At 53.6% G+C, this 11,780-nt stretch overlaps 1 protein-coding gene across 1 annotated transcript; it reads right to left on the bottom strand.

The window, feature by feature from the left end:
* Window positions 1–356: 356 nt before the first annotated feature.
* On the bottom strand, window positions 357–11,687 carry BAIAP2L2 (BAR/IMD domain containing adaptor protein 2 like 2). Its single transcript, XM_074901355.1, has 14 exons — window positions 11,649–11,687; window positions 10,667–10,742; window positions 10,296–10,382; window positions 9,161–9,222; window positions 8,494–8,565; window positions 7,762–7,878; window positions 7,224–7,370; window positions 6,617–6,769; window positions 6,224–6,362; window positions 5,220–5,445; window positions 4,210–4,281; window positions 3,728–3,908; window positions 1,904–1,944; window positions 357–1,086 (listed from the first exon to the last, which is right to left on the bottom strand). Exons 1-14 carry the CDS (start codon window positions 11,685–11,687, stop codon window positions 1,011–1,013), a joined length of 1,488 nt encoding a protein of 495 aa, XP_074757456.1. The 3' UTR covers window positions 357–1,010.
* Between the last annotated feature and the right edge of the window lie 93 nt (window positions 11,688–11,780).

Here is an 11,780-nt window from a genome sequence, read left to right on the forward strand (position 1 = left end):
TGCCCCTGCGTGGCACCTGAAGTGGGGACTTGCTGCCCTCCAGCGGCAGAACAGCCGGGGAGGGCCAGCCAGCAGTGGGTCGTGCAGCCCTCCTAGTGCCCTCCATGCCCACCCTGGTCCCCCAGGCTGGCGTCTGCCCCACCAGAGCCACGACACTGTAGCATTCAACACCCCAACATGGGCAGCCATCATGGCCCCAGCACGGGCAGGGACCCCATGTCCTCCTCCCCCTATATCCTCTGACAGAGGTGATGTGCCAGCTGCTGGGACACCTACAGAAGTGGCATTCTCCATTTTATTAAAAAAAAAAAACCTCAAATCTTTTCCACAGGATACTAGGTGAAGGAGCAGGGTACTGGTGCTGGGCACTGTCACCTGCCCCCACCTTGCCCTGGGGCTGCCCAGCAAGGGAAGGGGCCACACTGGGGGTGAGAAGGGGCAGATGCTGCTATAAATGGACACAGTTTCCAAAGGGGCTGAGAGCAGAGTGCTGCATGCTGCAGACCCTGTCAGCTGGACCACGTCACTGGAAGCCTTCTTGTGACCTCCTCCCTTTGGGGTTCATTTTTCTGGTAGCAAAGGGACTATTCGGCAGGTGTCTTTTGCCTACAGCAGGGCTGGCAAAGCTTCGCCTTTGTCATCCTGCTAGCACTGCCCCATGCTGCAGATGATCTCACCCTTCCATCCCTCCACCTCCCAGACCAGCATCTTCCTCTCTCCCAGGCCACCAGCACCAGTAACACCAGCCTTCTCCCACTCAAGCACAGTAACATCACACAGGGAGGGGGGACAGGGAGCAACCCAAAAAGAGCAGCAGGGATCTGCTGCTGGCTAAAGCACACCAGACAGCCAGGTGAGACAAGTCCCTATGTCCCAGAGGCAATGCAGGGGAAAAGAGAAGCGACTCCTTGAGTGGTAGCACTAGGTTGCTGCCCAGCTGGGGGTCACAGACCATCACTTGTATGCCTCCCCCTTTCCTGCTGAAATTGTTCACCATCCACAGCCCCGCTTCATCGAATGATGGGTGCTGAGCGGTCGTTGGTGACTGTGGGGCGCAACTTGACTGTGGCAAAGGGGTTGGTACCTCTGCAAGGGGAAAAGAAACAGGCAACCATCAGGAAATCTGCAATGACCGTGCAGGGGTCCCACTGACAAAACAAAGGCTACTTAGTCCTGTCGGACAACTGCTTCCGGGCCGAGGAAGACTGTGGTAAAGCTGGCTGCGAGTATGTTTTCTCCCTCCTTAACACATTCTGCTGCACATTCCCATGTGGTTGCCCTTGGGCTCTCCTCAGGGCTTCTCATCCTCCCTCTTCCACAGGATGAAGAAGGGATATTAGCATAAGGCTGTGCCTTTCAGTTGCACTCTACACTAGTGGTCCCTGACCCTCCCAGCAAGGAGTCAGGGAGCAGAAAGAGGCCACAGCACCATGCCAGAAATATGGAGACACCAACTCAGCTGCAGGGGAAAGGAAAAGAGGAATTTATGGCAAGTCTCATCTCCACAGACCTGACTCATCAAAGCTAAAAGCCATGTCCCTTAGGCCTCAGCCCTTTCCAAGCAAGCAGGCTGCAAAAATCATGTAGCTCCATACTCATGCTGCAAGCTGCTATTGTGGCTCTTTCAGAATGGATGGGAAGAAGCATAAAGGTCTGGCCATATGCTCAGGGTGCTCAGGTCCTTTCTCATATTACCAGAGGTAGGAGAGAGTCTTCCCTGTCAGCAGAGGCCAGAATGGCCCACCTCTGCCTCCTGTCCTGGAAGGTGGGCTTTGCACTGCTTTCGTCCAGACGCTTCCCTGTTCCTCCCACATTTGATAATCGAGAAGATTAAATCAAAATAGCATTGTAATAATGCCCCCCTGTCGTCTGATTCCAGAGCAGAGCTCCATAACTCACTCACCTTGGGAAGAGTTCAGGAGGATGGTCAAATAGTCCTGTTTTCTGCAGTGAAAAGAAAAGCAGCTGTGAGCGATTGGGTGGGGAATGGAGAGACAAAAGTGAGGCAGAAGACAGTGCACACATGGAGGAAGATTTCACAAAACACTTAAGTGAGTTAGGAGCCCAAGTCCTATTAACAGGGCTCTGACTCCTTATTCATTCAAGTTTTGTGAAAGCCCACAAACTCACTGCTACAGATAACACCCTGATTTCTGTGGTGGTGAGTTTTCCCTACACCACAGGTTCCCTATTCCCCTAGAACACATCCCTTTTTCTTGGGGAAGAAATGAGATGCCTCAGATCCCCAAAGTGTCATGTCTGAAGAGCACAGCAAACAGTGATAGTCTGAGCTACATTTCACCCTGCCAGCACAGCCAGAGATGCCCCCCTCATCTTGCCCACACACCCTGGCAAAGAGTTTATCATCAGTGCTTTCACAAGCTTCCTGCATCCACTTGGAACTCAAGAGCTCCAGCTACTTACCCTACACCACATACTGCTTAAATGCAGACCAATCTGATGGAGAAAGAGGGACCCAGGCCATGCAGTCCTTATTCTTGGCCAGTGGATAGTGACAACTGCCTGCTAAAGCATGCCAGTTTCTGTAGCTAGTGGCAGACAAGAAAGACACATGTGGCTACCTGTGTTCCAGTTGGGAAGTCAAACATGCACCCATTTGCTCCTGGTCAACTGAAGGATGTCTTGAGCGTAAGTTTAGACCAAACTTCTCATGAGGCTCAGTCACACTGTCACAGTACTGCAAATGCTCCACACACTTCATTGCTCAATCCCAGGTCTACCCTTACACACTAGCCCTGGGACTGGATGAAAACCAGTGACCCAGAGAGGGGAGGGATAGGCTGCACAGCCTGTTCCCCTCTGTTGTGCAGCCTAAGGCTCCCTGAAACCACAGAGCAGGACATGAAGGGAAAAAAAGAGTAATTAAATGTTGCATTCTTCAGTCCTTTGAGCCATCCAGTTGCTTTCATCCTCTCACTGGCCTGGAACCAGCAATCAGAGATGAGTTTTCCCAGCCTCCTATGAGACTGAGCAAGTACTACTCCACAGGCAGCACCATTCTTCCCTCTCCCAGGACCTCAACAGTCCTCAACTTTAACTTTGTCCTCACCAGTCAATCCCCCACAGCTGGAATCAGTGATAAGTGGAGGGTTTCCTTCTCAGTACAGACACAACTTGTTCTAAGGCTCTCCAAAATGGCTGTGCCCTCAGCCTTTGCTCCTACCTTTTTCCCTACCCCAGCTGTGACTTTAACCCAATCCTTTTTTGAATTTAGAAGAAACCTATGAAACTCCTCTGCATTCTCTAAAGGAAGAAGAAGGATGGCATCTCTGTTAGCTGGTTACCCACTCCCAGCCCAGCCTGATCACTCCATGGTCCTACTATTAGCAGAAAGAGGTGCTGCCCTGGAGCCACCAGAAAGCAGGCTGGGAGGTCATGGAGAAAAGGACTGAACTGAAGAGTCCCTGGTGAGCAAAAAGAGAGAGAAATGAGAAGGCAGAGGCAGAAAAGCAGTCCCTTGGGGGAGCACAGCCAGGCACTGAGGATCTTCACACACAAGGCTGACTGTCAGGGATGGTGGCATGCAAACAGGCTGGGTGAGTGCTAGCAAGACCTCTTAGCTCGGGAAGGGAGGAGGTCATACACCAACATCTAGAAAGTGTTTTACTTTCTCAACAGGCCAATGCAGAAAAGGTGTGCCTTAGAGGATGGAAGTCAGATGTGGCCCACTCCATACACACCCACTAGTCACTCCTCCTGCACTCACCTTGGAGACAGAATTGACTGGGGTGGCCACTCCACTCTGGTGACTGCTAGCACCCACTGAGAGGGGAGGCGAGTTCGGCAAACTGGGCTGGGCACCAGCAGGCCAGTAATTGCTAGAGGAAGGAGTGCTGGGACGGTCCAGGATGTCATCCATACTGTGACTGCTTCGCAGTGGGAAGGACCTGAGCAAGAGAAGACAGTGGCGTGAGAGTCAAAGACAAGGAGTAGGGAGCAGCACGGGTGGTAGCCACAACATGTATCTATGGAATGTCTCTGGAGAAAATAAGCACCTTTGAGAAGATACTGCATGTGTTAGGGAAGCCATCTAGGGTAAGCCTGTGAGATCTCAGGGCACAGTGAGGCTCTCAGCAGATGCTCCAGCATAGGAGCACTGCAGGTCTCTATGGGGCACACCCCAAACAGGTGTTAGCGACCTACCAGGAGCCACTTCAGCTCCTCCCCGGCCAACTGCTCTCCCGTTACCTGGTGGTTGGCTCCTCCATCTCCCTTGCATCCTCCAGAGGCTTGACATAAGCTTCGGGGAACCAACCGCATCTAGTGCGCAGAAGCAGAGATGAATGACCTCCAGGCAACTATATTTTGTGGCTTTTCAGATACAGCTGCCCAAGACTCCTGATCTACACCACCCCACATATCAACCGAGCTGCTGCTTGCCACTACCTTATGTGACCGGGTTTCTGCACATCTGTCACCCCTAGGTGGGGCATGGGTTTATTGTGAGAAAGTCCTTGAGCTTGGAGCAGGACTTGCTTATCTCAGAGGCTGTGTAAAATCCATGCTTCTGTGAGCAACGCTGGTGCAATCCAGGAAGAGGCACTCTGAGCACAGTCGCCAAGGCCAGCACACAAGGAAGCTGTGGAAATCCCCTCTCCTCAGGGCAAAGCAGCTCCACCTCAGAAATCCCCAAAAGAGAAAGGTGCTGCTTTTGCTCATCCCACATGTGAGTGTGAGCTTCCCTGCAGAGTATAGAACAGGGCAGGCTTTGCACACAGGTGTTGGCTGGCAGCACCACAGGGAGTAATTCAGTAAGTGCTGGGGCAGCAGTTTCCATGCCCTGTCTGTACTGGAGGGTGCAGTGGCAGCTGTGGTGTGAGATGAGAAATGCCAGGCCTCTCAGGTAACTCCACCAGTTCATGGCCCTGAGCTGGGTCCCATGGCAGGGGTCATTCAGTCATGCAAGCTGGCAGGGGGACACCTGTCTATTCTACCCAAAGCCCCTGGAGCTTTCTAGGGCAGCTCATCCACACTCACCCTGCCCCACCACATCTCCGTGGCTTGGAGAGCCCTCATGCTAGGCACAACCCACGACTGAGAACATGGCGATGTCCCACCCAGATGGTGGGTGAAACACAGTGCCCAGGCAATGTGGGGAGGGGAAGTGGGAGATCATTTCAGACTTAAGCCTCCCAGCTCCAGACCTGAAAAGCCTACATCAGCCTGCCAGGCTGATTGACAGCGCCGAAGTCACGTACGTGGATGAGCCCTCCAGCTTGCCATAGAGCCAGCCATTCTGTGCGTCTGGCATCAGCACCATGACGACATCCCCGGGGTCAAACCGTAGCAGGGTCCGGTTGGCGCCTGTCGCATGGGGCACGATAGCCTGCACTCTCGCCGTGCCACTCCTCCTCCTGCCTTCACTGCCACTGCTGGCCTCGCCAAAGGAACCTGAACGGGAGGTACGGCCAGTAGGGGCCAAACCTGCAGGGAGGCATCAAGGGGGTTTGGCTGGAGCCTGGCACCCTCCTGCAAGACCCGTGCTGCCTCGAAGGGACCAGCGCATCCCTGGCCAAGTAATTATCTTAGAGGAGTAGATGGCCTTTCTCTGCAGGCAAAGAGCAGGGCATAGCATGGCAAAGGGTAAAACATTCAACTCATAGGAGAAAATTAACTTAAGCTGAAATCACTTGCTTTGCACTATGTCCTCTTTGGCTAGACATATGTCTAACTGCTTGATCTCCCTCTTCCCAACCCTGCTAGAGCAACTGAGAAATTGGGCCGTTTTCTTCTCCCTCTGCCCCCTTTTTTGTTTTTAAACACTTTAAGCTGAAATTTTTCAGGAAGGAAAAGCAGGTGAGACATGAGGTAACCAGCTGGGTTTTCTAGGGCAGGGTAATATTTAATCTGGTAGTGCAAGAGAAGATGCATTACCAAAATGGGAACTCCAGTAAGAACTAGCACTCATGGTTCAAGGAGCCTTGAAAATTGCACACCTCTGGGTTCCCCCCCTCACACAGCCAGCCAGAAAACCTAGCCTTGTCCTGGATGGACCCTGCTCTGAAGGTTGTGCTCACCCCCTGCTTCATTCAGCCTTGCCCTCCCCAGCTCCCATATGCACTGTCCTCTCACCTTGTCCAAGAACATGGCTGAGGACTGGTGGGCTAATAGAGTGGTGGTCGCTCCCCAAACCCAACCCTGTTCCCAGAGAGGCCCAACTGCTATGTCTCCCCCCAGCATTGCTCCCAGACATGGGTCATACTGGCTGATGGTGTCCTCCGCAGCAGCCGTCTGGGGGTCTCTGGCTGGGGAGACAGTCTCATTTCTGGAGGCTCCGGAGAGAAGATGCTGGATCTACTCCCAGTCATGGGAGAAGAAAAGTCTCCAAGGGGTCTCTGGGGCTGTTGGAAAGAAAGGAGGCTGAATCCACAAGGGCTGCATCAAGCAGGAGATGCTCTGAGAGACACCCAGTCCCTCTCGGAAAGCCAAACCCATCATGTTCCCCCCATCACAGCCCATACACACACTTCATCTTGGTCAGGAAAGGCCATGGAAGCTGGATAAGGCAGCAAGTACCAACAGCTGGCCAAGGACCGGCCTTGTCCTGCAGTCTGAAATCCACTGCCAAGGGGCAGGGTGTCTGTGGGTTCCTCACCATCTCGAGGTGGCTGGGGGTAAGCCGACCCGATGGATACCCCTGGCCATGGGAGGCCATGAGAAGCCCCTGCGAGTGGCTGTTTGAGGGGTTGCGGCTGGCCTCCAGCTGCTCCTTCCACTGTGGTGCCTTGGTCTGGATCATGCCCCGAGCCTGGGAAGAGAGAGAAGAGGTGACAGACAGGGCAGAAGACCTACAGAGCAAGCCAAGGGCTGACATGTGCATTAGTTTTGCAACCAGGTCTTTGGGAATGGTCCAAACAGAGCCTCTCAGGAGTGAATTTCTAGGACAGCACACCCAGCATAGGCCCTGTGGTCCCAACGACCCTGCTATAAACACCTACATCAACCTTCCTCTCCCATCGCTCACACACCCAACTAACCCCATGTCAGCACCATCCTCAGCCCCAGTCATGCTTTCCTAGACTAGTACAGTCAGCCTGGACCCCACAGCAAGAAATGTAATAGTTTCCTGCCCAGTCCACACACAGATGCTGCCTTCACCCAAGGAGTGGCTCAGGCCTGGCTCTCTCCTGCCTGCATGCCCCCCCTCTTCAGCCATGCTGCCTGCTCCCCCAGCTCTGCTCTCAAGCACACCAGGGTCATACCCTGCTGTAGAACTGTAGGAGAGTGTTGTAAAGCATGTGGTGCTTTTCAGCTAGGAAGCGGTAGCGGCGTTTCTCCTCCAGCTCAGCCTCCCTCTGGCTCTCAGAGACGAATGCCTGCATCTCCGAGCGTAGCCGCATCACATTCTCCTGGGCCACAGGGGAAAGAGGGAGGAAGAGCTCAGCATAAATCCAGCAGAGTGGGCTCACCCACGGCAGGGGAAGGGTTGAAATGGGTCATGTCTACCAGCTTCCCAGTCCACTCGCAGTGCTGGAGCAACCACTGGAGCTAGAGCAGGTTGCCAGGGATTAAGTTCTTGCCCACTGAGGCTTGCTAAATGAGGAACAGCCTTGGCAGGAGCAGGTACACAGGTCAGCAGCACCCTGTAGAAAAGGAGTTTCCTCCTTTCCAGATAAGCCCGCTGCCTTTTAAGTGTTGGGGTCAATGCCTTGGTTTATAACGTTGCTAAGAAATCAGCCCTGGCTCCAGAGAAATCATCCAGATCTTTTCCCAGCTCCCCTTCCTGCAATCACTGCTTACCTTCATCTCCCGGACATTTTTATCACGGGCCCTCTCCATTCTCCACAGCTCTGCCATGCATTTATCCAGGTTGGTGGCTCTGCGCTGGTACTCTAGCTCATACTGCTTCTGGCTCTCCTGCCAGGGAGAAACCAGGCTCAGTGAGGAACCAGAGACCCAGCCACACTGTGATGCAGCAAGGGTTCTGCTCTGATGGTGATTGAACATCTGAATCCCCCTGAAATCAGGCTTCACCTGGACCTCTTATAAAAAGTCTTTCTTTACCTTTCTCATCATTTTGAAGGGCCCAAGAGTGCTGATGAACCTCAAGATCTCAGAAAAAAGAACTGGCATCCAGCTTCCCCGGCACTGCGAGGAAGCCTCCAGGCTGCTGTCTCCCTCCCTGACACTACGCACCAGCATGGCCAGCTGGGCCACAACAGCACAGGAGCCACACCCATGCAGAGGCTGTGGTTTGGGGAAGCTGAGAACTCTGCTTTTGGGATGCTGAGTCTCTCAGCCCCACTGAAGCGTTTAGGAAGTCCCACTGCATAAAGACCAGTCACCAGTCTTTAGCCCTTCCTCACCAGGCAAACCAGGCAGGGGGGTGGGGGGGTGGGGGTGTTTTGGCTCATGATGGGAGAAAATAAGCCTCCCTAACTCCTGCTGAGGAAAATCAAGGAAACACCTCAAGTGCTCAAACAAAAGCCCTTGGGTAGAGGGGAGAGGGAAACAAGGGAGTTCATCACTCACACTGATGAACTGTACATCCATTTTGGTGTTCTTCTCCATGTGCTGCAGCAGGTCCACATGGAAGGTCTGAGCCTGGAAGAGGCAAAGGAGTCATCACCCTCATCCCTTCACCACGTGGTGTGTTACATGCACTGTGGTGAGGGGCAGCTCGTAAAACTTTCAAAGCTAGTGACTCTCTCGCCACCTGGACTCCATGCAGAAGCCAGAAATGGGCACACATGGAGCAGCCCTGCAGCCTGGGGGTCGGCACTCAGCACCCACCTGACCACTAACCCTCAAGCTTCTGCACAGGCACAAAGAGCAGTGTCTGGAAGGGCTAACATCGCCTCCACTCCTGTCCCACCACTGTCACCCAGGGAAAGAGAGGATGGCCTCACAACATCTTCACAGCTAGACATCACTCAGTCTACTGTGCACCCACCACTGTGCTTGTGGAGAGGTGGTGACAGTCCACCTATGGCACCAAACATTGAACACCAGCCAGGCTCTGGGCATGCCAGCTGTGTAACACACGTCTGTCACACACAGCAGGGATAGGGAGGCAGGCACCTGCCAGTAGGCATGTCAGAGGGCAGGAGACAGGGCAAATTGGGCAAATGCTGGCAAGCTGTGGTTAAGGAAGTCCCTTTTTTCCCCACTTGCACCAGCCCTCAGTAAAACCACTCACCACAACTTCTAAATCAGAGCTCAGGATTCTCTGCGTGTCAGACATCTGCATCAGAATTTCACCTTCAGGGAAAGAGACAGGAGAGGGTGAAAAAATCCTGCGGCCATTTCTTTGTGTGCCCAAGAAGACAGACAAGCAGCGTGCAACTCAGAATGATGATATACAGGTGTGAAAGTCCAAGTGATAGCACAACGCACTGCTCTCTGCACCCTGAGATAGTCTGATAGCCTTCCTCCACAGGGCTCAGATTCACCACCACTCCCCAGACACTGACAACATGGGGTTGCTCCAGCCCACGAAGCTGCCAGACCAGCACTCTGCTACAGCCCCAGGTGCCAGCAGGCAGCCTCGGCTCTGCCGTGGGCGCTGGGTTTCATGCAGCCACAGTCCCTACAAGCCCCATTTCTAACCCCAATGGCACCCCAGCTGCAGTGCATGGTTCTAGCTATTTACAGGAAAGCAGCTACAGCACTCATTGCTGATGCTGTGCATGGTCCTGCTTCACCAGTGTTGGTATTATGAAACCGGTAAAGGAAGAGGCTGATGACAGGGAGCAGAGGAGCAAGCTGGGTGACGCAGATGATGATAGCAGTCTGCAGAAAGGACACTTCTGCTGGAAGCTGTTTCTAAAATGTTTAGCAGTAGAGCAGTTCCCTGACCATGTTTGCAGCAGCTGTCATTAGGCTGCAGAATTAGTCGAGCTGCTGAGCCCCTCAGCCCCAAGCTGCCATTTCAGCAGGAGAACACCCCATCGGCTGTTGTGAGTCCATGCTCTCCAGCTTTTCCCTCACACCTGTAAGGAGGAGCAAAATGGTTCCTCCAAAATGAAAACTTCAGCTTTCTGGGCAGGATGCCTCAGCAAGGATTGATTTCCATAAGAGGTCCATCCCAAGAGCTGGGCTCAGTCATTGATCCGAGAGATACAAGAGAGTGCTGAAGCCCTGGGAAATATTCAAGGATATAAAATAAATTTGACTCTCACTGCCTGGACAGGGCCTGGTGCTGTGAGACACCATTTGGAGTAGCAGTCTTCTTTCCCCCAGTACCTGTGAAGGGACCAGCTAAGATGAGAAGGCCAAAAAGATGTAATTGTGACTCATCACAGGACAGAGGATGGTGAGTGGGAGAGCCTTACCCAGCATGTGTGAGGTGGAGCTCTGCAGCGCCTGCTCCCCAATCTTCTCAATTGCCTTAAAATACACCTCAGCTGCTTTGGATAATGCTGTGAGGAGAGGAGAGGGGAGGTGAGAATCTGGCCTGCCATCACCAGGCCTAGGAAGCAGTGCACTGGACAGCCACCCACTGGTACCTTGCCTATAGGCAAGGGTACCCAGTTTCTCCCCATTTCTGCCTAATAACAGCAGTGGATCCTGGAGCAGAAGAGTGCTTAAGAGCAGCTCAGGACATGTCAAGGGCAGGGACCAGCAACTTCATCCTGGGTGATGGCACAGCGGATGCCCAGGACAGATGCAGCAGCATGGTCTGGCTATGCGGGACCCCACTCACCATGGAAGGCACGCAGGTAGTTGTTCCCCAGGTACACCAGGTTCTCCAGCGCAGGGTTGAACTGCTCCAGGATACTCTGTGGCCAGGCAGAAGTGCATTAATGACAGCCTTTCCCACGCCCTAGAGACCTCAGGTCAGTGCCCTCCTGCTGTTCAGCTGGATGCAGCAGGGACCCAAAGAGCTCCCCCAGCCATGACGCCCTGCACAAAGTCAGCTCCCTGCATCAGAGGTAACTGGGACCCTCAACTGCCTGGAGTCCTCTCCAGCCAGCCAGGAGAGGAGCAGTGCAAGAGCAAGGTAGTCCACTGCAGAGCTAAGTGGTCGCCTGAAGATGGCTAACTCCCAAAGCCCCACACTCACCGCATGCAGGGGAGAAACTGCAAGGGGATCTGAGAAACCTTTTCCCTCACCTCTGAGCTGGCCAGGGTGAGGGCCACTGCTTATTATCCAGTCATGAGCACAACTTTTTCCTGTCCTGCATATGGGGCACTGCCAGACTCGGCAGCTTAGTAAGAGAAGAGACGGACTGCTCCAGACCAGCCTCTCTTACTTGCTACATTTATCAGAGGTGTTTATTGCCTACAGCAGAGCTGACCAGAGGCTGCAATAAGCAATTCCTCCTCCCAGTCCTCACCACCTTGGTGCAGCACCAATGTGCGTAGGGAAGTGTTTGTGAGAGCAGACTGCTTCTTCCAGCAAGGGGGAAAACAACAGCAACCAAGACATGCCACCCTTCATGCTCCATGTCCAAACGACCCTGGCTGTTCAATTCCTTCCTGGATCTGCCTTAAGACCCACACCACCCTCCCCTCCTGCCAGTCATCTGCTTTGAAACACAGCCCAGAGTCCACAGGAGCTGCTGCAGTTCAGCCTGGGGACGAATCCAGCCCTCGGCTGTCCACCCAAGAGAGCCTTTGGCAGAAAACAGCTCTTCTCCTCTCACCTACAGGTCCCCCAAAGGCAGATAGGAGCAACCACTCACCTTATAGATGGAGATGGTGGATCTGTAGGACAGGTCCATCTCTGGAGGCTCTTCCCTCTGGCCTGGGGGGGCTGTGCTTCTGCACAGCTGGCTGGATGGAAAGTGCCTGTCACTAGCAAGGCAGGGCAGTAG

This window comes from Athene noctua, chromosome 3 (genome assembly GCF_965140245.1).
Source record: "Athene noctua chromosome 3, bAthNoc1.hap1.1, whole genome shotgun sequence".
Classification (NCBI taxonomy): domain Eukaryota; kingdom Metazoa; phylum Chordata; class Aves; order Strigiformes; family Strigidae; genus Athene; species Athene noctua.

Excerpts from the sequence above, each read along its gene's own strand:
- BAIAP2L2 (XM_074901355.1), bottom strand. The coding sequence starts at position 11,687 with ATGGACCTGTCCTACAGATCCACCATCTCCATCTATAAG. Across the intron at positions 10,743-11,648 it reads CCACCATCTCCATCTATAAG|AGTATCCTGGAGCAGTTCAA; the intron begins GTGAGTGGTTGC and ends GCCTGGCCACAG. Across the intron at positions 6,363-6,616 it reads CCCCCAGCCACCTCGAGATG|CCCCAGAGACCCCTTGGAGA; the intron begins GTGAGGAACCCA and ends TCTTTCCAACAG.